The 20,567-nt window shown below is 52.7% G+C and overlaps 4 protein-coding genes across 9 annotated transcripts in view; 2 read left to right on the top strand and 2 right to left on the bottom strand.

Moving 5' to 3' along the window:
* MTF1 (metal regulatory transcription factor 1) overlaps nt 1-8,576 on the top strand; it is a 46,346-nt gene extending 37,770 nt beyond the window's left edge. For 2 of the 3 annotated variants that reach the window (XM_042954034.1, XM_042954035.1), the window contains 2 exons: nt 1,492-1,555; nt 2,823-8,576. In XM_042954034.1, the coding sequence (XP_042809968.1) occupies nt 1,492-1,555; nt 2,823-3,250 (492 nt within the window). In that variant the 3' untranslated portion in view covers nt 3,251-8,576. The remainder of the gene's footprint in view (nt 1-1,491; nt 1,556-2,822) is intronic. The other variant, XM_042954037.1, reaches the window with a different exon arrangement.
* Nucleotides 8,577-8,693: 117 nt separating this feature from the next.
* CC1H1orf122 (chromosome C1 C1orf122 homolog) lies at nt 8,694-9,957 on the bottom strand. 2 transcript variants are annotated; one of them, XM_042954043.1, is made up of 3 exons: nt 9,839-9,957; nt 9,412-9,613; nt 8,694-9,168 (listed from the first exon to the last, which is right to left on the bottom strand). In XM_042954043.1, exons 2-3 carry the CDS (start codon nt 9,457-9,459, stop codon nt 9,073-9,075), a joined length of 144 nt encoding a protein of 47 aa, XP_042809977.1. In that variant the 5' UTR covers nt 9,460-9,613; nt 9,839-9,957; the 3' UTR covers nt 8,694-9,072. The 2 variants fall into 2 exon arrangements, with proteins under 2 accessions (XP_042809977.1, XP_042809976.1); XM_042954042.1 differs by lacking the exon at nt 9,839-9,957 and adding an exon at nt 9,706-9,827.
* A 7-nt stretch (nt 9,958-9,964) lies between these two features.
* YRDC (yrdC N6-threonylcarbamoyltransferase domain containing) lies at nt 9,965-14,092 on the top strand. The gene is made up of 5 exons (XM_042954041.1): nt 9,965-10,356; nt 10,960-11,074; nt 11,199-11,318; nt 12,736-12,878; nt 13,170-14,092. Exons 1-5 carry the CDS (start codon nt 9,965-9,967, stop codon nt 13,240-13,242), a joined length of 843 nt encoding a protein of 280 aa, XP_042809975.1. The 3' UTR covers nt 13,243-14,092.
* Nucleotides 14,085-20,356, bottom strand: MANEAL (mannosidase endo-alpha like). 3 transcript variants are annotated; one of them, XM_042954039.1, is made up of 5 exons: nt 19,781-20,356; nt 18,417-18,526; nt 17,476-17,552; nt 15,663-16,348; nt 14,085-14,759 (listed from the first exon to the last, which is right to left on the bottom strand). In XM_042954039.1, exons 1-4 carry the CDS (start codon nt 20,328-20,330, stop codon nt 15,712-15,714), a joined length of 1,374 nt encoding a protein of 457 aa, XP_042809973.1. In that variant the 5' UTR covers nt 20,331-20,356; the 3' UTR covers nt 14,085-14,759; nt 15,663-15,711. The 3 variants fall into 3 exon arrangements, with proteins under 3 accessions (XP_042809973.1, XP_042809972.1, XP_042809974.1); XM_042954038.1 differs by lacking the exon at nt 14,085-14,759 and having other exon boundaries at nt 14,787-16,348; XM_042954040.1 differs by lacking the exons at nt 14,085-14,759; nt 17,476-17,552; nt 19,781-20,356 and having other exon boundaries at nt 14,787-16,348; nt 18,417-18,487.
* Nucleotides 20,357-20,567: the final 211 nt, after the last annotated feature.

The following is a 20,567-nucleotide window of genomic DNA, read 5'->3' as shown; positions in this document are numbered from 1 at the left end:
TACTTTTTTTTTTTTTTTTTTTTTAAGATTTTACTGAACAGGTGGGGCAGAGAATTTCCATCCATTCCTGGCTACCCGTCCCTCCCTGCCAGTTTTCCCTAATAGTAACATCTTGCATTAGTCTGGTACATTTGTTATAACTGATGAATCAGTATTGATATATTATTACTAGTTAAAGTCCATAGTTCACATCAGGGCTCACAGTTTGTGTGCACCATTCTGTGGGTTTTGACAAAGGCATGATGTCATGTGTCTCCCATCATAATATTCAGAGAAGATTCAGCACCTAAAAATCCCTATGCTTTACTAATTCATCCCTTCTCCCTCTCCCCCTTTCCCCTAGCAACCATTGATTTTTTTAAATTTTTATAACGTTTATTCATTTTTTAAGAGACAGCACAAGCAGTGGAGGAGCAGAGAGAGAGGGAGACACAGAATCCAAATCAGGCTGTCATCCCAATCCAAAAACAGGCTGAGCTGTCAGCACAGAGCCTGAGGCGGGGCTCGAACTCATAGACCGCAAGATCATGACCTGAGCCGAAGTCAGACGCTCAACCAAATGAGCCACCCAGGCGCCCCTCCATTGCTGTTTTATAGTGTCAGCTCCCGTAGCTCAGCCAGAAGCATTCACATTCCTCCTAGACTCATCCTAGAGGCACCCCCCACCTTTTTTTGCCTTTAAAGGGATAAAAGAGAAAGCCTTTTTATGATAAGACTTGAAGAAAGCAGAAATCCTGTAGCCAATGTAACAGGAAGTGTAACTAAGGTGGAAGGGTGAATTGTGGGCATGACTTTATAGTCGTCCTCGTAATAATGTAAATAACCAATGTTTGCTGAAGGCTCACCGCATGCCGCAGGCTCTGCGTACATCATCTCCTTTCACCCTTGCAGGGGTCCTTTGGTTATCATCCCTGTTTTTACAGATGAGGAAACTGAGACTCAGACGTGAAGCCACTTTTCTGACCTTAACAACTGAGAAGGGACGGGGCTTGGACTTGTGTCCAGGGCGTATGGCATGCTGCAGGGGGCCTTCACAGGGGCTGTTCTGCCTGTGAGAGGAAGTCTTAGCCAGTCCTTAGCATGCAGCTTGACCCTTGAGGAGACCAAAGAACTTCCCAGACTCACAGAAGTACTGGGGTGTGGTGGGACCAGAGGGCTTGTAGGGAAGCTAGCCCTGGGGATCCCTTTGAGAAGACCACAGCTTGAGCAAAGCAACCTCGGTCCCTTTGAGCAGACGGAACCTACTGGATTGGGCAGCTGGGAGACAGCCAAATAGTAGGGGACAAAGCTGGCTGCGTTGTCAGCACTGAATGTCAAACAGTACACTGACCTCATGTCAGAGCGCAAACAAAACATCACTCAGTGCAAAAATCCTTGAACACTGAGGGTTTTCTGTCCTCTTGGATGACCAGTATAATTGGGCAGGCTTCAGGTCCTTGGAGATCTGCCATACTTGAGTGGCCGTAAATGTGATTTTTTTTTTTTTTCCAGCAGCAAGCATCTAAAGTTGAGAAGGTGTTTTTTACCACTGCAGTACCAGTAGCCAGTAGCACAGGTATGTAATTGTGTGTGTTAGCTTTAAAAGAAAGTCAACTCTCTGGGCCCCTTGAGGCACAGCTCATTGTTGCTTTGCCCCAGTTTTGAAAACCTCAAATTTGTCAGATTGTATTGTTTGTTTATTAGAGTATTTCACCTTCTCACAGCTATTGGAAGTTAGCGGGTTTATGGCATAAATACCACAGTTAACATTCCTTAAGGGGTCACTGTTCTTTCCTTTCAAATACAGCTTTTAAATGTAACCAGAAGAAAGTCTGACTCACAGTGAATGCCAAAGAGGGCAGCTGTTAATTCACTGGACTCTTTTCTAGTTACAGTAACGAAGAAGTAGCTTCTGGGTCAGAGACTCATACAGAGCGAGAAGTTCCTTTTTCTCAAGCTATTTTATAGATTAAGAAACGGGGGCCCCAAACGACTAAATGACCCCTCCAAAGTCATAAGTGAGTTTGTGGCAGAGCCAAACTCTAGTTCTCAGGCCTCCTGACTCACACTCTGTTCTCCTGCCCCCTGGTCTCTAGCTTTTTTGAGACACACAGAGCCTGTCTCATCTCAGTGTGCATGTGCACAGCACACATACCTGCACCAAAGAGCGGGAGCATGGGCGCGCACGCAAGGCTGACGGTGTACAGGGGTGCTCCCCCCACCTACTGTGTGTCTGAGACTGGGGGTGCAAGCACGAGCAGGAGGCCCCGGTGGAGCTTGGTCTTGGGCAGGCAGGACTCAAGCCCCAAGTCCCGCACAGTGTGGAGAGCAGTGTGTAGGGAGGCAGCAGCTCTGTGCACGTAGGTAGGAAGCTCGTGTGCCAGCCGGCCTCGGGCCAGCCTCGAGCGGAAGCCTGCTGGAATCACAGCCTGGCAGCCTGGCTGTGCGCTGGGTCTTCAGAAATAAGAGTAAGTTCTCTGGAAAAACAGCGCGGTCTGGGGAGTTCAGGCAGAAGGAAGAGCGCAAAGACCCGGAGGTTTGAAGAACATGTCAGAAAAAGGGAGGCATCTGCTGTAGCTGGCATGGAGGGTATAGGGGGGTTCGAACAGCCAGAAATGAGGCTGGAAAGACAGGGTCATCTAGATGGTGTGTGTGGCCAAGGAAGGGACTTTGCCTTGCAGGGGATGGGGAGTGTCAGGCAGAACAAAGTCTGGAGCATGGCATCCTCCCTTGCCGCCACTCCTGCTTCCGTGGCACTCAGGGCTCACCCACTCCGTATCCCCATCCGTCATGCCCCTGCCCTGCGGCTACTGGAGGAGCAGTCTCTCTTGCCTCTCTCGCAGGGAGCTCTGTACAGCAGATCGGCCTCAGTGTTCCCGTGATCATCATCAAGCAAGAGGAGGCGTGTCAGTGTCAGTGCGCATGCCGGGACTCTGCCAAGGAGCGGGCGGCGGGCAGGAGGAAGGGCTGTTTTTCCCCATCCCCGGCAGAGCCGAGTCCCCAGCCTCCTGACGGGCCCAGCCTGAAGCTACCGTCGCAGACTTTTCCCTCACGTCCCGGTCCCTTGTCGTCCTCCTCCGCTGTACCCTCTTCCTGTGAGCAAGGCAGACAAGCAGAGACTCCTTCAGACCCTCAGACAGAAACGTTAAGTGCCATGGATATGTCAGAGTTTTTGTCCCTCCAGAGCCTGGACACCCCGTCCAATCTGATTCCCATCGAAGCACTACTGCAGGGGGAGGAGGAGATGGGGCTGACCAGCTTCTCCAAGTGAAAGGGCCGCGTGCACTCACCTCTAGGAAAAGAGGGGGAGCGGAAGCGTAAGGTGCGGTGCCTGCCATCATGGGGGGTCAGCAGTTCGAAGGATGAAGAAATCTACTGTTTGAAATCCTCACCTTTCAGACGTATTTTCTTTAGTCATATCCCAGGAGCATCCATTTTAAGGAACTGATCTTTGGAAAAAAACAAAAACAAAAAAAAACAAAACAAAAAAAGCTAAGTTATAAATGAACTGTTTGGCTGCACTGTATGTCACTTTTGCTTATTGTCATGTGAACTTGGAAATTAAGGTTACTCGTATGCATAAACATTCGAAATGAAAGGGTGTGGCTTCCATCCGTGTGAGGCTGCCCATCACTGGCACTGGGGACTTTGTGGTCTGGGCAGTAGTGTTCAGCGTGGCGGGCGTTGCTTCTCCCCGTGCGTCTTTTGAGTCTGAGGCTGAAGCTTGCGAGGAAGGCGAGACCCTCGCTCCGTCAGAGGGGGGAGTGGCAAAGGCAGAGCAGACAGCTGCGAGCTGGACAGGGGTCGGGCCAGGTGGTCCTGTTGTTTGATCTTGGTGTCCGCAGAGCTCAGGGTGATGGCAGGTGGCGTCCTGCAGTCAGCTACAGCACAATGGGTAGTAAAAGCCTGGCCTGAGGCTGTGTCAGTGATGTCCCGTCTGCCGCGGCCCCAGGTGAGCTGGTGACCGCTGTCTGTCCCTGCCGTTTGCGGAGCTGGCTCCGGCAACAGTGTCACGGCGTTTGCCTTCCCTGTTCTTTCTATCTCTTGGTTGGTTGCCAGGCCCTGCAGATCACAGCGGACTTTCCTTGGGGAACATCCCTGTTTTGTCCTCGAGTGGACGTGTGGCTTGTGGCCAGTTGCCGGCTGGTGGTCTGCCTTCCTTTAATGGTATTCTCTTCCTCAGAGCAGAAGAGCTGCATTTTGCTTATCAGAAGGAAGTCATTGTTGGTGTTTTTTGAGGCGGCATGTAATTGGCAGGCCAGGTGTCCTGGTTCCAGGTTCTAGCCAGGCTTTTGGTTGCCCCTCCCATCTCCGCCTCTCACCCTCTGGATTTTGCATACAGTCTAGTACAGTGCAAAGAAGGATGTGACTTGCTCAGCTTAGTCACGTGATTTCTAAACAAATACACAAAAGCAAACAAAAACCACAAAACGATGATCTTCTACTCAGGGTAAAACAAAACAAAACAAAACAAAACAAAACAAAAAAATCCCCCTTCCACCAAAAAGCCTGAAATGTTGCAATAAGTTCTCTCATTTGGAATGTTTCATTAAGTTGTGTTATGGGGAAAAAAATTTTTTTTGATTTGTGTATAGAATTATATCCATCTGTCTGCCTTTGGCTCCAAGTCATTGCCTCTTAAAATAAAACCTAAAATACAATTCACACTAAAATGGAAAGTTTCTCTCAACTGGCTATATTAATGTAGTCATGAGTGCTCACCGAGCCTCACTGAGCTCAGAAATGAGGCCTGGCCCACTGTCTGGACTAGGCCTCAGCCTCCAAGAGCCCCTTCCCTGCTTGAGCGGGGAACAGGGGTCCACAAACAGGACTGCTCTTCTGAGTCGACAATGTCAGGCAGAAAGCAGCCATAATTTTGCCTTCCTTTACCATTACCTAATGTAAAGAGATCTGCATGTGTCACTCTTCTGTTCTCTGAGCTATTTGTTACTCAGGGCCAGCCAAGACAGTATCCGGAGCTGATCATTTATCTGGGAGCCAGAGGCCCTGCCTTTGACAGAATTTCAGGGACACAATTGGACAAGAGGGCAGAGGTAGTCAGTGTTGTTACTGCCACGAGGAGAAAAGGGCTTTACCTGCAGGCAGCTGGTGGCTTCTCATTCTAGGAGTCTAGGCAGGAGAATCAATTTCTTTTTGACCTTCTGCACTCCCCTCCCCAAAAAGCTGATGGGTTCTCAGCAGAAGTTGATAAGGCAGGAGGCATCTTCTGTTTACCGCAGTGGGTTAATCTTCCTGGGAAACCAGTTGCTGAGCACGGTTTGTCCTTGGCCATCTCTGGATCTCACACCCAGAGGAAGCTCTGAGGCAGGAGCGGCGCTGTTTTCTCTACAGCTTCTGACAGAATGACATGATGGGGTCCCAAAGGTAGCTCACATCGGAGGGCACGAATGACCTCCCCAACATATCCATCCGAGGGGCACCCGAGATTCGGTTCCCTGGGAGCTGAAGTGGGAAACAGGAACCCAGAGAAAGCCATTGGAAGTGTCCGTGGTTTCGTTACTGCTTCTCTCGAGTTAATCAGGGCTGTACTCCTGTTGGGCATACCTAGGTCAGTGGCTTTTCTGCTCTCCAAAGATTGGGGGGTGATGAAGCAGCATCTTAACAACAGTATTTAGGCTGACAGATTTTTCTAGTTGAAGTATCTGCCTTTTGAGGGTGACTCAAAATGACAAGCGGGACTGTCCGAGCCAAGTAGCTTTTGAAAAATCAGGAATGTGCTTAAAATGCCAGTGAGTGGTTGTGAAGAGCAGGTTCGCCCACAGGCCAGGCCGTCGTCTTCCCTTCCTCTTCCAGCGCTCTTCCCCCCACCCCATCCCCTCCCGCAAGCCTGGCCTCTTGTGCCAGGGATCTGGGAGGAGAGCGGGCCGCCGGCAAAAGTGGAGCTAGAACGGGCCTTCACGAAGAGTGCGTTTTCCAAACCCAGGCACGAACCTGTGGCGAGGTTAGGGAAGGGCTACAGACTTCGGGCAGGTGAAACCAAGCTTTCTTTCTTCCCCTGGTAAGCTTGGCCATTGCCACCGTGTAGATGGATTCTTCCAGCTCCCACTAGCACATCTCCAGTTCCACTGCCCTTTGCAGGGTGTGGTCAGCACCAAGGACTGGAGTTCATGGACCTAGGAGGGGGTGGGAAACCGGCTGGCTCCCCCAAACTGCCTTAGCAGGGGGGTGGGACATTGAGGGAAGATGGCCCTGCCTCTCCTGGCAGGGTCTGGCAGCCTTGTGGGGCATCACCAGTTTGGTGACACGAGTTGGTGTCATTTATTCAATTCCACCCCTTCCCCCTTAGAAGGAGATCATGGTACAAAGCCCAGGAGGGGCCTTAAGGTGTGAAGACGTCTCTGGGTAGAAGCCAGGGACTTGTCTCCCCCACCTCTGGGAAAGTCAATAGATTGGAGTTCTACCTTCAGGGTCAAGGCAGTGGATTGATGGGGATAATGGAGGGTGGGTGGGTTTTCCTGAGAGACTTTGTATAATGCTGAATGTGTCCAGAGGGATGAGTTTGCAGAACCTCATATTGGTATATTAAAGAAATAATAAAATAAAAAAGCACTTTAGGTTATTTTATCTTTAACCCAATTGCTGCAATTTCTTTTGTGTATATATATATATACATATATATACTTTCCACAAAGTTTTATTTTTTGCTCAGAATAAAAAGTTAAATTGAGGTGTGAAAAGAAAAGCACTTACCTTGGTGCAATATGTGTAGCTTGACGGTCGTTGTCCCATGTGGCCCTGGCCTGGCAGCGTTTTTCCGCTCGATCAGCCCTGTACTGTGAGGCTGTCTATAGGGAAACACTATTATGCACTCTCAGCAACTGCTCTATCTATGCAAGCCTTCCCTGTGTGCCCGAGGGCGCCCCCTCAGGCTCTCTGAAGAACTGCGGGTCCTGTTTTCCTTTGCTGACTTGAGGCCCCGTTTTCATCACTTCTCGGTCCCTTGCCATCTTGCCCAGCCTTCACCATTACAAAGTGATGCCTGAAAGGAAGGAACAGGTTGTTCCTAGGTAGAACCTGGCACCTTCTAGACTTTTATATCTGTAATCATGTTTCATTGTCTTCAATCTTAGAGACTTCTCCGGAGTCACTGAAACCATTGGTTTGTGGAACTGCAACAGTATTGCTAGCGTTTACATTTTCCAATCAGAACTATGTTGGGGAGGTGGTGGTGGTAGTGGGGGAGCGGGCAACACGAGCCATTTCCCTACTGCTCCCCTCACCGCCCGCCCATGTTGGCTCTCTAAGAAAAAAGGTCTCCAGCCTTCATTAAATCCAGTAAACAAAGCTGTTACTGATCTGCTTTATCGACTTCTCTTCCTTTCCCCACATTCCCCTCCTGTTCCCCCGAGCCCCCATTTTATCTTCAATTCTCAGGCTACTGTAGAATAGAGAAGTTTTGAAATACACTTCAGCCAAAGCAGAAGGATTTCCACAGATCAGTATGCAAATGGTTCTGTGACACAGATGGGAAATTGTCCATTCCCTAATACCGGGTGGCGGGGCGGGAGGCGACAAAGCTGAATCTTGCATATTTCTGGTTGGTAGTCAGTTTAGCCTGTTTCCTCTTGCATATTTTGGGGGGGGACAGGGAGAGGGTCCCATGTTTCCTCTCATGCCCTTTGGGGAAGCTGATGATCACTGGGCATTTCTCACTGTTACTCCTGTTCCAGAGGTTCTCCTCAGTCTGCACTGAAAAATGCAAATTAAACTGGATCTTATGTCAGTGTGTACATAGTACAAGCTTTTTTACTGGAAGCAAAGTTTAAAACCACACACTGCCCTTTTGGTGGTGTGCCTGCTGGGCCAAAAATTGGGTGATAATGTAGTGTCACTTTCTCAGCTCAATGCAGTTTCTACTCTTTTTCTTATGGGAAAATTTTTCATAAAACCTTTTTTCACCAAAACCCAGGGGTGTTTTTTGCAATATCCTCGTTATCCTCATAGTGGTGCCAAGTCAGAGGCCTCTCTTGCCCTTCTCCCATGTCCTTATGCCTCCCCAGGGCACTGTTTGATTCAACAGTCTACATCCTTTGCTGTGTTTTGGAGAATGTGGGGGTGGGGGGTCGGAGTTCAAGGTGGCTGTTCCCTTTCCCTGTGAACTCCTCCTAGTCCCTTTTGGGGAAGGTGGCTGGAAATAGGTTTTTGCTGAATCTCCGGCTCCCATCTCCTGGCCAGGAAAGGCAAGACCCACAGAGAGCCTTCTTTTTTGACACACACCAGTCATTGGCCGGAGGTCTTGGTGACAGTTTTTAAAATCTCAAATGGTTTTATTTGGATTGTGTAAAAGCCTATCAAATTTATTTAAGGGTGAAACATGGGAACAACGGACTTCCACTGAGCGATATGAAAACGTTACAGGTTCAGTACTTCCAAAGGAAGAAACCTCCAAACCCAAAAAAGAGTAAATATGAATTTGTATTTTTGAAGAATGTGAAATAATGGTGTTTGCTTAATTGCTCATTTTGTATAAACTTAATATTGTACTTTAAGATATCTGCTAAGAAGTGAAAATTTAACTTTTTGGAATTGAGAAAGCAATATTAAATACTAATGAAATCCTAATTAAATGCTTATTTAAATCTGGTAGTATCTGTGGCCTTTCTTCCCAACATTACCCATGGTTGACAATTTTCAACCACTTCCCCCCTCCCCAGCTGAGTCTCAGGGGACAGAAAGGAAAGGTCGGTCACCAGGAGAGTCTGCAGGTTTCCTTTTAATCAAGGCTCTGCTAAAAGTGTTTGGTGGGGCTAGGAGCCCCCAAAGCATGAAATGGACATGTAACACCACCTGGATCCCCCAAAGCAGGTCAGACCACTCTGGAGAGCACTGCTGGTCTGCCCAAATCCGGGTCATCAGACTGGGTATTCCTTGGCTACATTTCAAAGCTCAGCACTGCCTTCAGCCAGGATGAAGTGGGAGTGAAACCCAGCTGCTAGCAGAGCGGCCACCCCAGGCCGAGAGCCAAGTACCAGCCACTGCTGGTGAAGACTGGCCCCTTTATTGAAGGGGGTTGTTCAGAGTCCAGCCACCAGCCCCGGGAGGGAGAGAAGTCAGGGCGCCCATCAGGGATGGTCAGGGCTCCGCAGCTCCATCGCCAGCATCCTTTGGAAAGCCACCTCGGGCGGAGACAGCTGGCTGGGGAGGCGCTCCGGCTTTGGCTGAGACGTTCTGGTTGGAACAGAAAGGAAAAGTGAGGCTGGGAGGAAAGGCCTTGGATTAGGCCCCGCAAGGATATGGCCACTTGGCATTCGGCTAGCACTTAACTTTTTCAAAGCCTCTCGCCCAGATGAAAGGAGGCTGGGGGTAAGGCGGTGGGGACACTCTTCCACCCTCCAGGGGAAGCTAGGGCTTAGCAAGTCCAGCCACGGGGCAGTCCCCACCTCCCAGGCCCAGCCCGGGGTGGGCACTGACCCCGCCACCAGCCGGCTCCGGGCGCCGGCGGCCCAGCTGCCGCAGCATCTCCTCGCAGGCGGCGATGGTGTCCAGGAGCTGCCGCTGCCGCTGCTCCACCGCGTCCAGCAGCTGCTGGGCGCGCTCATCCCGGGGCGGCTGCGGGGGTGGCCTCCCGCCGAGCCCCAGCCCCGCCTTCCCACGGTCCACGCCGGCAGCCTCCCTGCCCGGGAGAGAGCGACAGACACACGGTCAGGGCCGGCGCTCGCGCGGGGTCCGAGCCCCTTCCCCCCGCCCCGACGGGCCCCCTCTCACCCCCGTGACCAGTCTGAGCCCGGGCCCCATTCCATCTCCGCCTGCGCGGCCCGACCACCGCCCCCCTTTCGGCCGCCCCCCTCCCCAGCGCTGCGCTAGGGCTCCGCAAGGCTGCGCCCCGCCCCGTCCCCACCGGTCTCCTTCAAGCCTCCTGGGGGTCGCGGTCCCTTTAAGGTGCCCGGCGTGGAGGTGGGGCCGAGCTTCCCCGTCCGGAAGCTGACTGGGCGCGTCACTTCCTCCCGGAAGTGGGCCCGGGCGGATGTCTCCGGCGCGTCCGTGCAGGGGGCTGAGGGCCGCGGTGGCTGCCAGCGTGGGGTTGAGCGAGGGGCCGGGGGGCTCCGCCCGGAGGGGCCGCCTCCTGCGCCCACCGAGCCCCGCTCCGGCGGCGCCGGGGGCCCGGCTGTTGCGGCTCCCGGGGAGCGGGGCCGTGCGGGCCGCAAGCCCGGAGCGCGCCGGCTGGACCGAGGCGCTGCGGGCCGCCGTGGCCGAGCTGCGCGCCGGCGCCGTGGTGGCCGTCCCCACCGACACGCTGTACGGCCTGGCCTGCTCGGCGAGCTGCTCGGCGGCACTGGGAGCTGTGTATCGCCTCAAGGGCCGCAGTGAGGCCAAGCCGCTGGCCGTCTGCCTGGGCCGCGTGGCCGACGTCTACAGGTGAGGCCGCCCCGACCCGGCCCCGCTGAGGGCGGCACCGCGGGAGGGGCTTCCGGTGACAGGCTTGGGAGACTGAGGCGCAGAGAGCGGGAGGGGCTTGTCCAGGCTCACCCAGGAATCCGGAACTGGAAATGTGTATCGAGCACTTAACGTCTTCCAGTGTCTGAACGAGATGCTGGGGCGCCGCGATGAACGAGGCAGTCAGGGTCCTTATTCTCCTGGCGCTTTTGTGATAATGGCGGGGGGCGGGGGGGGGGGGCAGGGGAGGGACGCCCATGGTTTAAAAAAAAAAAAAAAAAAAAAAAGGAAACAAACACGACAGCTTAATTTAGTAGGGGCGGGGGATGCCTTGAAGAAAATGAAACATGGAGCGTGATAACGGTGCAGCTGTTGTAGCCTCAGAGACCAGAGGCATGTGGGCCCCAAACCGGGAGTGCTCCTCTGGAGCCCAGCGTCTCAAACTCTCAGGGAGGTGAAGAGGGAATACAGACGGATCTCATCGTAGTCCCAAGAGTCCCCTTTTCTAGATCTGTCCATAGTCTGGAATAGGACCAGCAGCGACCCTTCATTCTTGGATGGATCTGTGTCCCCTCTGTTTTCCAGGTATTGCCATGTGAGAGTACCCGAGGGGCTCCTGAAAGACTTATTACCAGGACCAGTGACCCTGGTGTTGGAACGCTCTGAGGAGCTTAATAAGGATCTAAACCCGTTTACTCCTGTGAGTCAGATTTGCTTTTCTTGTGTCCCCAGACTCCTGCCATCTGGCTTTCACTAGGATCCAGGCCAGACCCACTCCCCACCCATCTCACCCTTTTTGATGATCCTCTCCCCTTGCTTTATAGCTCGTAGGCATCCGGATTCCTGACCATGCCTTCATACAGGATTTGGCTCAGGTGTTTGGGGGTCCACTTGCTCTCACCAGTGCCAACCTCAGCTCCCAGGCCAGTTCTCTGAACGTGGAGGTAAGAGCTACCCAGTCCTCCCTGCAGAAACATCACCAGCCCAAACAGATTCCTCTGAATCCGTGGGGTTGATGGTTCACTGGAATGACCTGCAAGAGACACCCATTTGTTCTAATGGTGGGAAGTCGGCCTGGTTGGCAGGGGTGGGGTGGGGGTGAGGGGATCAAATTAAAGGATCTTGAAAAGGTTTCATTAAAAAGTCTGAGAGGTGAGGGGGAGAATTGCTCTTTTCTTCCTATTGTGTTTTTAGTAATCAGAAATATTACGGTAAGTGTGATTTTTTTTTTCTCCCCCATTTTTTTGATGGTAGCAGTTTGAAAATGTCGTTAGGCAATAAGCCTTTACATTAGTGCTGTAAAGAAAGTTAAGGCTCTGAAAGGTTGTGTCACTTGTCCCGGGGACTCCTGACCCTGTTCTTTTACCTGGGCCGATAGCCATGTCAAAGAAAGGATTATCCTAATCCTGCCTTGACTGCATGGCTTTAGAACAAATGAGAACACACAGAAATGCCACCACACGTTTTTTTTCCTACAGAACTTAAATATAAAACATAGCAAAGTACTGGGGTTTCCCAAGCCCAGACCTAAAGAGAGTGCGGTCAGGGGCCTTAGAGAGTGAGGGTGAGAGGTCAGCATCCTTTCTTATTCTGGGACTGCAGGCTTTACCTGGTCCCCGTGGCTGTGCCCGAGGCAGTGGGGGTGGGGGTATTCTTGGCTTGTCCGCAAACATTTGACCCAACCAACACAGTAGCTGGTAGTTAAGACCCTCCGTCCCAAATGCCCAGGCCTAGCCACCACTGCAGCATTTTCGTGAGTGGTAGTGCTGGGGAGAATGGGTGATGCTCTAACCCAGTTAACAGTTCAATCCACAGATTTTGGAGGGGCATCCTTCCCGTGGCCCCTTAAGGATTGAGTGCTGGTGGCATGCACATGAGAATCCACCTGTCTTCCTCTCCGTACCCTTACCCTGCTGATCCTGAGATCCAGAATCAGAGTGTCCTGGATAAAGTCACTTGAATGTGGTGACATAGAAATTTGGGCGGAAGCTCAGGGTAGACCCCCACGTCTTTGGACACCCACCTAGGTAGGACTCCAGTCATTGTATTTATACATCCCCAACAGAAGCTCTGTGTGGCATCTCCTCTTGGCACAGAAAGAGTTTCTCTGAGTTTTAGGTGTTACTTGAGGCACCGACCTAGGAGGGCTTCACACCTCACAGGATGCCGTATCCCAGGCGCTAAGGCAGTGTCCTTGGCACAGGTGACCTTCACTGCGTGAGGTTCCTTTCCCTGCTTAGAGGAGGATGCCTCCTGTTTTAGTAGTGTGCGGTCTTTGCTTTCTTATGAACGCTGGGTGCAGTGTGACGTCATGGCAGATGCCAGAGGTAGCGTCCGTGGTCTTCCTCTCCTTCTTCTCAGGAGTTCCAGGACCTCTGGCCTCAGCTGTCTCTGATCATTGATGGGGGACCAATTGGGGATGGCCAGAGCTCTGAGTATCGCCTGGGCTCAACTGTGGTTGACTTATCTGTACCTGGAAAGTTTGGCATCATCCGCCCAGGCTGGTGAGTCTTTGCTGTGGCATGGGGATAGAATTGGAGGGGGGTTGGAAGGTGCAAAAAAAAAAAAAAAAGTCCTCAGCAGAATAAAGGTTGTCACTCCTATCTTGTCCCGAGGGGAATGAGCAGGTTTGAAGAACTGGCGGATGGAGGTGGAGACTAAGTTTGCCAGTGTTTGCTGGCTTTTTCAGATTTCAAAGGATTCATCAATGATCTATTGAAGAGCTGATCACCATGCTCTGGTGGGCTCAGGGTTTTGAGGAGTCAGACTTTAACTGCCCTCCATTTCCTCCTCAGTGCCCTGGAGAGAACTACAGCCATCCTCCAGCAGAAGTACGGGCTGCTCCCCTCACACGGATCCTGCTCGTGAATCTCGGGAAGAGGGAGGGCCCGAGGACTCGTGCTGGACACTGTGTGTCTGTTCGCTGGTGACTAGCAAGGCCTCATTCACAGAGGCCACGGGGGCCACAGCATCACTAGTCTGACGCTTTCAGGCAGTGTGTCCCTCTGAACCCTGTAGACCAGGCCCCAGAAGCTGCTGATTTTGTCTCACACTGGTGGGGGAGGTCATATTTATGAACTGTACTTTCATATCAGCCAAAAGCTGACTAGACACTTTATTTGAGCACATTCCTAGGATGGCCTTGTCCCAATAAGTTTCTTCTTAAAAGATAAGTTTGAAACATTGAAAGAACAGACTTGGAATCTAGTCAGAGCCTCCCCTCTGGTGGGTGGTGGCTTTTAAGGTCCAGATCAGCCAGTGCACCAGCTGGTGCTGTTGGAACGTCTCAAGTGACCAAAGGCATGTGTTTCTGCACCTGAAGCTGGAACCAGATTAGGATAAAGGTTGTTGAGCCACGGGCCACACACTGTTTCCTCTGAACCAGTGAGGCCGGTGTATGGTGTGCTGTGATGCCAGGAAGAGTCATCATTTTGGGCAAGTTGTGGGAAGTGAGCTCAGTTGGCAAGGGGTGGGGGCGGGGAGGTCCAAATTAGAGAATACTAGAAAGCAAATCTCTACTATTTCTGTCAGCCAGTGTCTTTTTTCTTATTTATTCATAAAATAAATTATAACGAATTATACCTATAACACTTTTATTTGAATCCAGTGTCTACTCAGCAGCCTGCATCTTTATTCATATGAATACCAAGTGTTAAACAGTTATTCTTGGGTATTTGAACCTTGTTTTTCATTAATAGAAAATGTTTTGTAAATAGTTTATTTTTCTTCTTTTGAATTATTTCCATAGGGGAGGATTACTGGGTCAGAGCGTACGAACATTATTCTGGTTCTTGATACAGATTCACCTTCAAAAGAACTGATCAAGCTGCCTTGCCATCAGCAACGAATGAGACTTGCTGCTTCAGGCCCCTGGCCTGGCTGTACTTTTAGAATTTTCCAAATCGTGTATGTGGGAATGAAGCCTCCTAGTTTCTCCCTTCTGTAACTTACTACAGGTCACCATCCAACCCTTTTCACCTGTCCTGATCTGCTCCATCCATCGGTGCCATTCAGTATCCATGACCTATCTGGAGCCGGGGGTCCTGTGGTAATCCATAGGCCTGCTTCTTCCCCTCCTGCACCTTGCACCCCATTCCCAGTACTGGGATTCAGTCTTGAGCCCATAAAGTAACGCACATATTTCCAAGTAGCTCCTAAGTCTTGCCAAGGAGGTGTCCCGGGGTCTACTTTGAGGGCCCCTACAATTATAGCACATTAGTTTATTTGTAAATAAGCACTAGTTTGTTACATATCCCCTCTAAAAATCGTGTTTGAACTTCTCATTTCTTAAGCAAACTCACTCTTCGTTGTGCCAATGCTGGCCAGCCGATCCCCACATGTCAGGTTGTCACGGAATTTGAGGGCGGGCTCAGAATTCAGGAAGTCTTGAAGAGAGCAAAAAGAATGCTTACTTGAGAATACCACGTCGTATTTAATTGATACAAATCACAGTAGCACTGAAAATGGCTCGGCTGAGTGGGCCTCATTCAGTTTAGGCAGCTAAAGGGAGGCGGGGGGTGGGGGGTCCTAGTCCTCTCCCTGGAGCTAAATGGTCATCTGGGGAAATGGAGGCTCTGGAGCACAGAGGTATTTTCTTAGAGGAAAAAGAACAACTCCCAGCGCTGGGTAAAACTGCAGAAAGAAACTGTGCTCAGGCACTAGCTACAAGGCCACACCAAAGAAGGAAAGCTGGATCCTGTAAGCTTCTGGAAGAAAAAGGACCTTTCCAGGTCAAGTTCCTCCCTAGCGCCTAGCACATAGTAAGGTGCTCAAGTAGTGTGTGTTGAATGAATGAATGAGTGCTCAGGGGTATTTCCTGATCATTGGGTTCAGGAGTCTACCGGGAAGGGCGTCAATCTAGAATTTCCCTTTTGGGAAGCTTCAAATCCGGTTCCCTAACTTAGAGAAGACAGGTGCTGTGGGAGGAAGGCTGAAGAGGAAGCAGGGCATGTGCTAGCCCCGAGCCCTGGTCCCTCCGAAGAGCAGTCACCTGGTGGCTCCGCTGCACACCAACCTGCTGAGTTCCAAGCGAGGAGGGACTATTTTAAAGTGTCGGGACAGGATATGGAGCTGCCCTGGGCTAAATCCAGTCACCCGCCAGCCTCTGTGGTTCCCTCTGGAACCCTGCCTTGTTTCCTGTCACCGCAGAGCACCCCGGCACCACCTGCCCAAGGAACAAGCTCTGTTCCACGTGGGGCCAGGCTTGACGGCCCACCCAGAGGCGGCCCGCCATTGACTTGGAGACCGGCGAGTGCCCATGACCTCAGCTGAGCCCCACGCAGGGACACCTTCTGGTGAGGCCAGGACGTTGGCACCTCGTGGCCGTCGGCAGGCTCCTCACATCAGCCACTGCTCCTTCTCTTTGATGAAGTGCTCTGCCCAGCGGCGAGTCAGCTCCAGGTACAGGTTGGGCTGGTGAGGCAGGTAGTCCAAATACAGACGTGTTGGCGTCTTCTTGGGAATGGCCTTCTCGATCTGGGTGCCCTCATGCCACTCATTGAAGGAGGTGATGGAGACAATCTCGGGCCTCACCGTCAGGGCTGCCTGCAGGGCTGTCTCATAGTACTTGCCATTGACCCTGTTCCGAGTATTGTGGTTATTCCAGGGCCGGATGCTGGTGTCAATGTAGCCAGGCCCCACGCTGGGGATGAACATGAGGTTGTTGGCATCACAAAAGTTCTTCACAGCTTTCCAGTTCTGATGGGAGGAGCCGAAGGAGAAACCATTGGAGGCAAAGTAGGTATACATGCCATCAAATCCGGCAGCCAGGATGTCGTGGGTGTGGCCCTCCTCCACCAGCAGGGCTATGAAGACCCCATCATAGGGGGTGTTGCGGATGGAGTGGGGCCCATTGGGTGTCAGGAGGTGAGCCCAGGCCTCAGGGGACGTCAGGTATGAGTCGTAGATATAAAAGAGTGGGAGGCTCTTGCCCATGCTGTTCTTATAGCGGTAAAATGCACCATGGGAGCCATACCTGAGGAGCAAGAGGGAGAAGAACTTGACTTGGCCGCCTAAGAGGGGCAGCTAGTACAGTTGTAGGACAAGCCATGGGTTAGATCTTTCCTGATGCCCAAGTGCAATTTTGGATCCAGCCAGGCCCCACAGTTGGCGTCATCATGCCTCTAAGCAAGAACCCAGTCTTCCACCCCACACCCGTCCCCAGCCTCAGAGATCCTGTATTCAGGCCTCACTGCCTTGCCCTCCACCATGCCACCCCCCGTCTTTCATCTATACTGCAGCAACAGCCCCCTAACCGGTCTCCAGGCTCCCACTGCTGGCTCCCTACAATCCACTCTCTTTAATCACATTTGATTGCTCTTAGTACTGAGACCTGCAAGGCCCCCTCCTACTTGATCTGGCCCTGCCCACCTCCATCCCTGCTGTAACCCCATCTCTACACACCAGCTACACTGGCCTTTTATTCTGCCATCAGGCTTGTCCCATCATGGGCCTTTGGATCTGAGAGCCCTCTGCCTGGAATCTTCTGCCTGCTCCAGATCTCTGAAGAGCTGACTCTTCCTTCAGGTGTTAGTTAGCTCACATGTCATTTCCTCAGAGAGGTTCCCTTGACCACTCTTTCTAAAGTATAGCACCCATCCTCAGGCATGCTCTCTAACACAATATGCTGCTTTATTCTTTCTTAATTGCTTTTTCAGAGTATGGGTCACAATTTGATCTTTCATGTGTAACCGCTGTGCGCTTCACTGCCTCAACACACTGGAATGTAAATTTTGCTAGTCCTGCCCATTACCATACAACCAGGGCTTAGGACAGTGCCTGGACACCTGAAGGCACTCAACTGTTTTCTGAATAAGGGGATGATACATGCAAACGCTGTACAAGCTACTTTCACATATATTAACTCACATAACTCTCACAAGACTCAAAGGTTCAGAGGCTTGCATCAGATCACAGATTAGAGGCTGCTGCATCAAAACTCAAACCCAAGTTGCTGACTCCAAGGCCCGGTACTGTCTACTGTGAAGTAGCTGCTGAGGACACAAGCATTCTGCCCTTGTGTGCCTTGACCTACCTTTCTAAACCTTCAGTCCCACCCCCGTTTTGATCCCCACCAGAATCCAGGCCCCATAGCAGCCTTACGTGTCAATGATGTACTTGATGTTGTCATGCAGAGTGACGTCATCCCGGCCCTTATAGGGTTGGATGTGGAAGGCCACCTGCCACAGACAGGAGATACCGGTCAGGTGAGTATCTGCCCAGGGGCCATAATCTATAAGGCTCATGCTCCCCTAAGGCTTGGAGGAGAGGGCCCAACAACTGTAGGCATAATAGAGATAAAAGCAGCCACTGCCCTCAGGGCCAAGAAAATGGGCAAGAAGCTTGCCCACCTCCCACAGCAGGACATCTGGGAACCATTTGGATGGGCTGTGACTGAATGGCTAATAGGTTTAAAGCTCACATGCCAGTTCCACGTGATTGGCATTAGCTGCTTGAAACCCTGGGAAGAAGGATGCTGAATGAAGCTGCATTGATGGACAGAGATGCTATGATCTGTTAAACATGTCAGTGATGGGCTCAGGAGTGGGGCTCCTCTCTGCCGTTTATCTTCCTTCGCCACCGAAGAGGGGAATGACTTATTTGGTTCATTTGGAGAAATTAACTGGACATGCTTCACTCAGCTCATTCATTCCTCTTGAAAGCGTGCCTGCCTGCCAAGAACATGGGTTGTACTCTACGCCTTGAGGCCCAGCATTGCCTCCCACTAGGGGTCTGAGGCTGGAGTTGAGTTTCTGGGCGCATTTGGGTCCTTGCCTGCCCTCTATCCAGAGTCAGGCTCTCCAACCTAACTTCTATCTGATATTTATTGAGTCCCCCATTTCTCCTATATTTAGTTTTCCCCATTTTTCCCCATAATTCAAGAAAATAAGAGTGACACGGGCTATTTCGTAGAGCCCCACCCCCAACACCACACTTGCTGTGTATTTGCCATACTTAGGCTAATGCCAAGAACTAACCCTGCGGGCAGAGAGGGGGAAATCTGAATGGGCCAAAGAGCACCTGACCTCTTCTTGGAGACTCACCTGGATGTTGTGCTGATGGGCGGTGTCGAGAATGGCGGGCACCAGGTCATCTGAGGGTTCCCCGTTATCATCAGCCATGCCAGGTGGGTACCAGGACAGGACCAGGACGCCTGAGACACAACACAGAAGCTACTTCAGAGACACAGAGTACCCATGCGACGCAGATGTGTTTCCTCACAAGCCATCTCCAACTGCAAAATGGTTTCTGCCTGAAACCTTGAGCGGGGCTCTGGCAGGCCAGGTTTACTTCCTGCAGATCAGATCCCAGAGCCTAGCGTCCTGGAGCTGTCCACGCCCGCGGTGCTGAATCGAGGCGGCAGCGGGAACCTTTGCGCACCAGGCCGAGAAGGAGCCTGACAAAAGCCTGAGTAGGACTCGGCTTTCCCTTGCATTCCCAAGGAGTAGAACAAAGGGAAATGGGTGCATAACACCACACCCATCTGGAAGCCACAGTCCTGTCTCTGGAGGAAAGGGGCACATCTAAGGTCCCGCGGGGAGAAGAGTCCCAAGCCGAGGTCATCTTATCCTTCCCACAGGAAATAACGTTTGTCTCGACCATCGGCCTCTCTAGACTGTAAGATCCTGAGGGATGGCCTCTGTGTTATTTATCTGTGAATGCCTCCCATCATTGTCTCTGGCATTCAATTTCTCCCCATTCATTAGCCATCTCTAGATAAATTGAAATGTGTTGTAAAATCCAGCAGAATTCAGTGACAAAATCTGAAAGAAATGAGCCTCCCCACTAGAACCTGCCTACAAAAGAGGCTCCCAGGAACCTCTTTTCAAGCAGAGTACTTGATGAAAAGCTGCTGCCTGCCCGACCCCCCCCCCCCCCCCCACTGCAAACAGAGCAGGGTCCATCATACAACATGGGCAAACTTTCTGCAGCCAGCAAAAACAGGAAGGGCTGCTGCCCTACCCCTGTATCTTGTGTGAAAGCTGAGGCCATCCCAGGCGTGACTCCGCTGAACCTCACTCCTGCAGGGCCAGGATACCCAGGCCTCACTTACCCAAGACTAGAAGCCCAAGAGACAGGAAGACTCTTGCTCCCTCTCTTTGCTGTCCCTTCTTGGGACAGCTCGGAGCAAATGCCTTCTTCCACTGGCCCTCCCAGCATCTCTGCCCTACGAAAGGGCCCTGTTGTAAGGGGTCAGAAGGCAGAGTAGGGGGAGACCTAATACTAGAAGGTGGGGGCGGCGCCGCGTGGTAAGCGCTGAATGAAAGTAGAAGGGAGGGAGTAAGAAGCCAGACAGAAGGGTGAGTGGGACCAGAGGCTCGGTGACAGGACCAGTGGGAGTTGTGGCGTGGAAACGAGGAAGGGCGAGGCTGGGGGACAGGGCCGCCCGGGGGTGGGGGGAACTCACCGATAGCGGCTTCCTTAAGCTGGGTCATGTGCTCCCGCAGCACGTCGGGGTCCCGAGAACTGTAGGGCCCCAGCTCCGGGTAGAAACTGGAGCCCAAGTCGTCGGGAGGACTATGGCGGCCGCGGGGGTAGCTGGCCGAGATCTTGGGGTCCCAGTGCGGCACCATGACGTGGTCCCAGTGAATGTAGTGGCCTTCGCGCCGCGGACTCCCGTACCAGGAGTAGTAGAAGGCGTGCAGGTCCGAGTAGACGCGCAGACTCTGCCCGGGGGCGGGCTCGGCCTCCGCGGGGGCCGGGCCCGGGGGGCTGCCCGGGCCGGCAGTGCGGGGCGGTGGAGGAGGAGGCGGCGGCGCGGCGGGGGCGGCCGGGGCCCGAGCGGCGGGCGCGGGGACTCCCTCCGGGCGTCGCTCAAAGGGCGCCAGCTCCAGGCCCGGGCCCAGCGCCGGCAGTCCGTCCGGAGCCTTGAGCGTGCGCAGACCCATGAGCGTGCCGAAGGCGAAAAGCAGCACCAGGAACAGCGCGATGCAGGCGCGGCGCCGCCGCCGGGCCATGGCGGCCCCTGCGCTCCCCGTGGCCCGCCCGGCTACCTCCCCGCGCGCCGCGCCATGGCTGCCCGCCCGGCTCCCGCGCGTCGTGCAGCCCGCGCGCGTCCCAGGGAGACGGCGACGCCGAGCACCGAGCGCGGCGTGGGCGGCTCCCGGCCTCTCCCCCGCAGTGCGGGCGGGCCCGGCACACTGAGAATGCAGGCGGCGCAGACCAAGTGGTCAGGAGTCGAGGGGGAACTGGAC

Source organism: Panthera leo, chromosome C1, assembly GCF_018350215.1.
Source record: "Panthera leo isolate Ple1 chromosome C1, P.leo_Ple1_pat1.1, whole genome shotgun sequence".
In the NCBI taxonomy this organism is placed as follows: domain Eukaryota; kingdom Metazoa; phylum Chordata; class Mammalia; order Carnivora; family Felidae; genus Panthera; species Panthera leo.
Note: the sequence above shows the minus strand (reverse complement) of the source record. Positions and strands in the feature narration are given on the sequence as shown.

Excerpts from the sequence above, each read along its gene's own strand:
- YRDC (XM_042954041.1), top strand. The coding sequence starts at position 9,965 with ATGTCTCCGGCGCGTCCGTGCAGGGGGCTGAGGGCCGCGGTGGCTGCC. Across the intron at positions 10,357-10,959 it reads CGCGTGGCCGACGTCTACAG|GTATTGCCATGTGAGAGTAC; the intron begins GTGAGGCCGCCC and ends TCTGTTTTCCAG. Across the intron at positions 11,319-12,735 it reads CCAGTTCTCTGAACGTGGAG|GAGTTCCAGGACCTCTGGCC; the intron begins GTAAGAGCTACC and ends CCTTCTTCTCAG.
- CC1H1orf122 (XM_042954042.1), bottom strand. The coding sequence starts at position 9,740 with ATGGAATGGGGCCCGGGCTCAGACTGGTCACGGGG. Across the intron at positions 9,614-9,705 it reads GGCTCAGACTGGTCACGGGG|GGAGGCTGCCGGCGTGGACC; the intron begins GTGAGAGGGGGC and ends TCTCCCGGGCAG. Across the intron at positions 9,169-9,411 it reads CGGAGCCGGCTGGTGGCGGG|AACGTCTCAGCCAAAGCCGG; the intron begins GTCAGTGCCCAC and ends TGTTCCAACCAG.
- MANEAL (XM_042954039.1), bottom strand. The coding sequence starts at position 20,330 with ATGGCCCGGCGGCGGCGCCGCGCCTGCATCGCGCTGTTCCTGGTGCTG. Across the intron at positions 18,527-19,780 it reads GCTTAAGGAAGCCGCTATCG|GCGTCCTGGTCCTGTCCTGG; the intron begins GTGAGTTCCCCC and ends GTTGTGTCTCAG. Across the intron at positions 17,553-18,416 it reads CCCATCAGCACAACATCCAG|GTGGCCTTCCACATCCAACC; the intron begins GTGAGTCTCCAA and ends TGTCTGTGGCAG.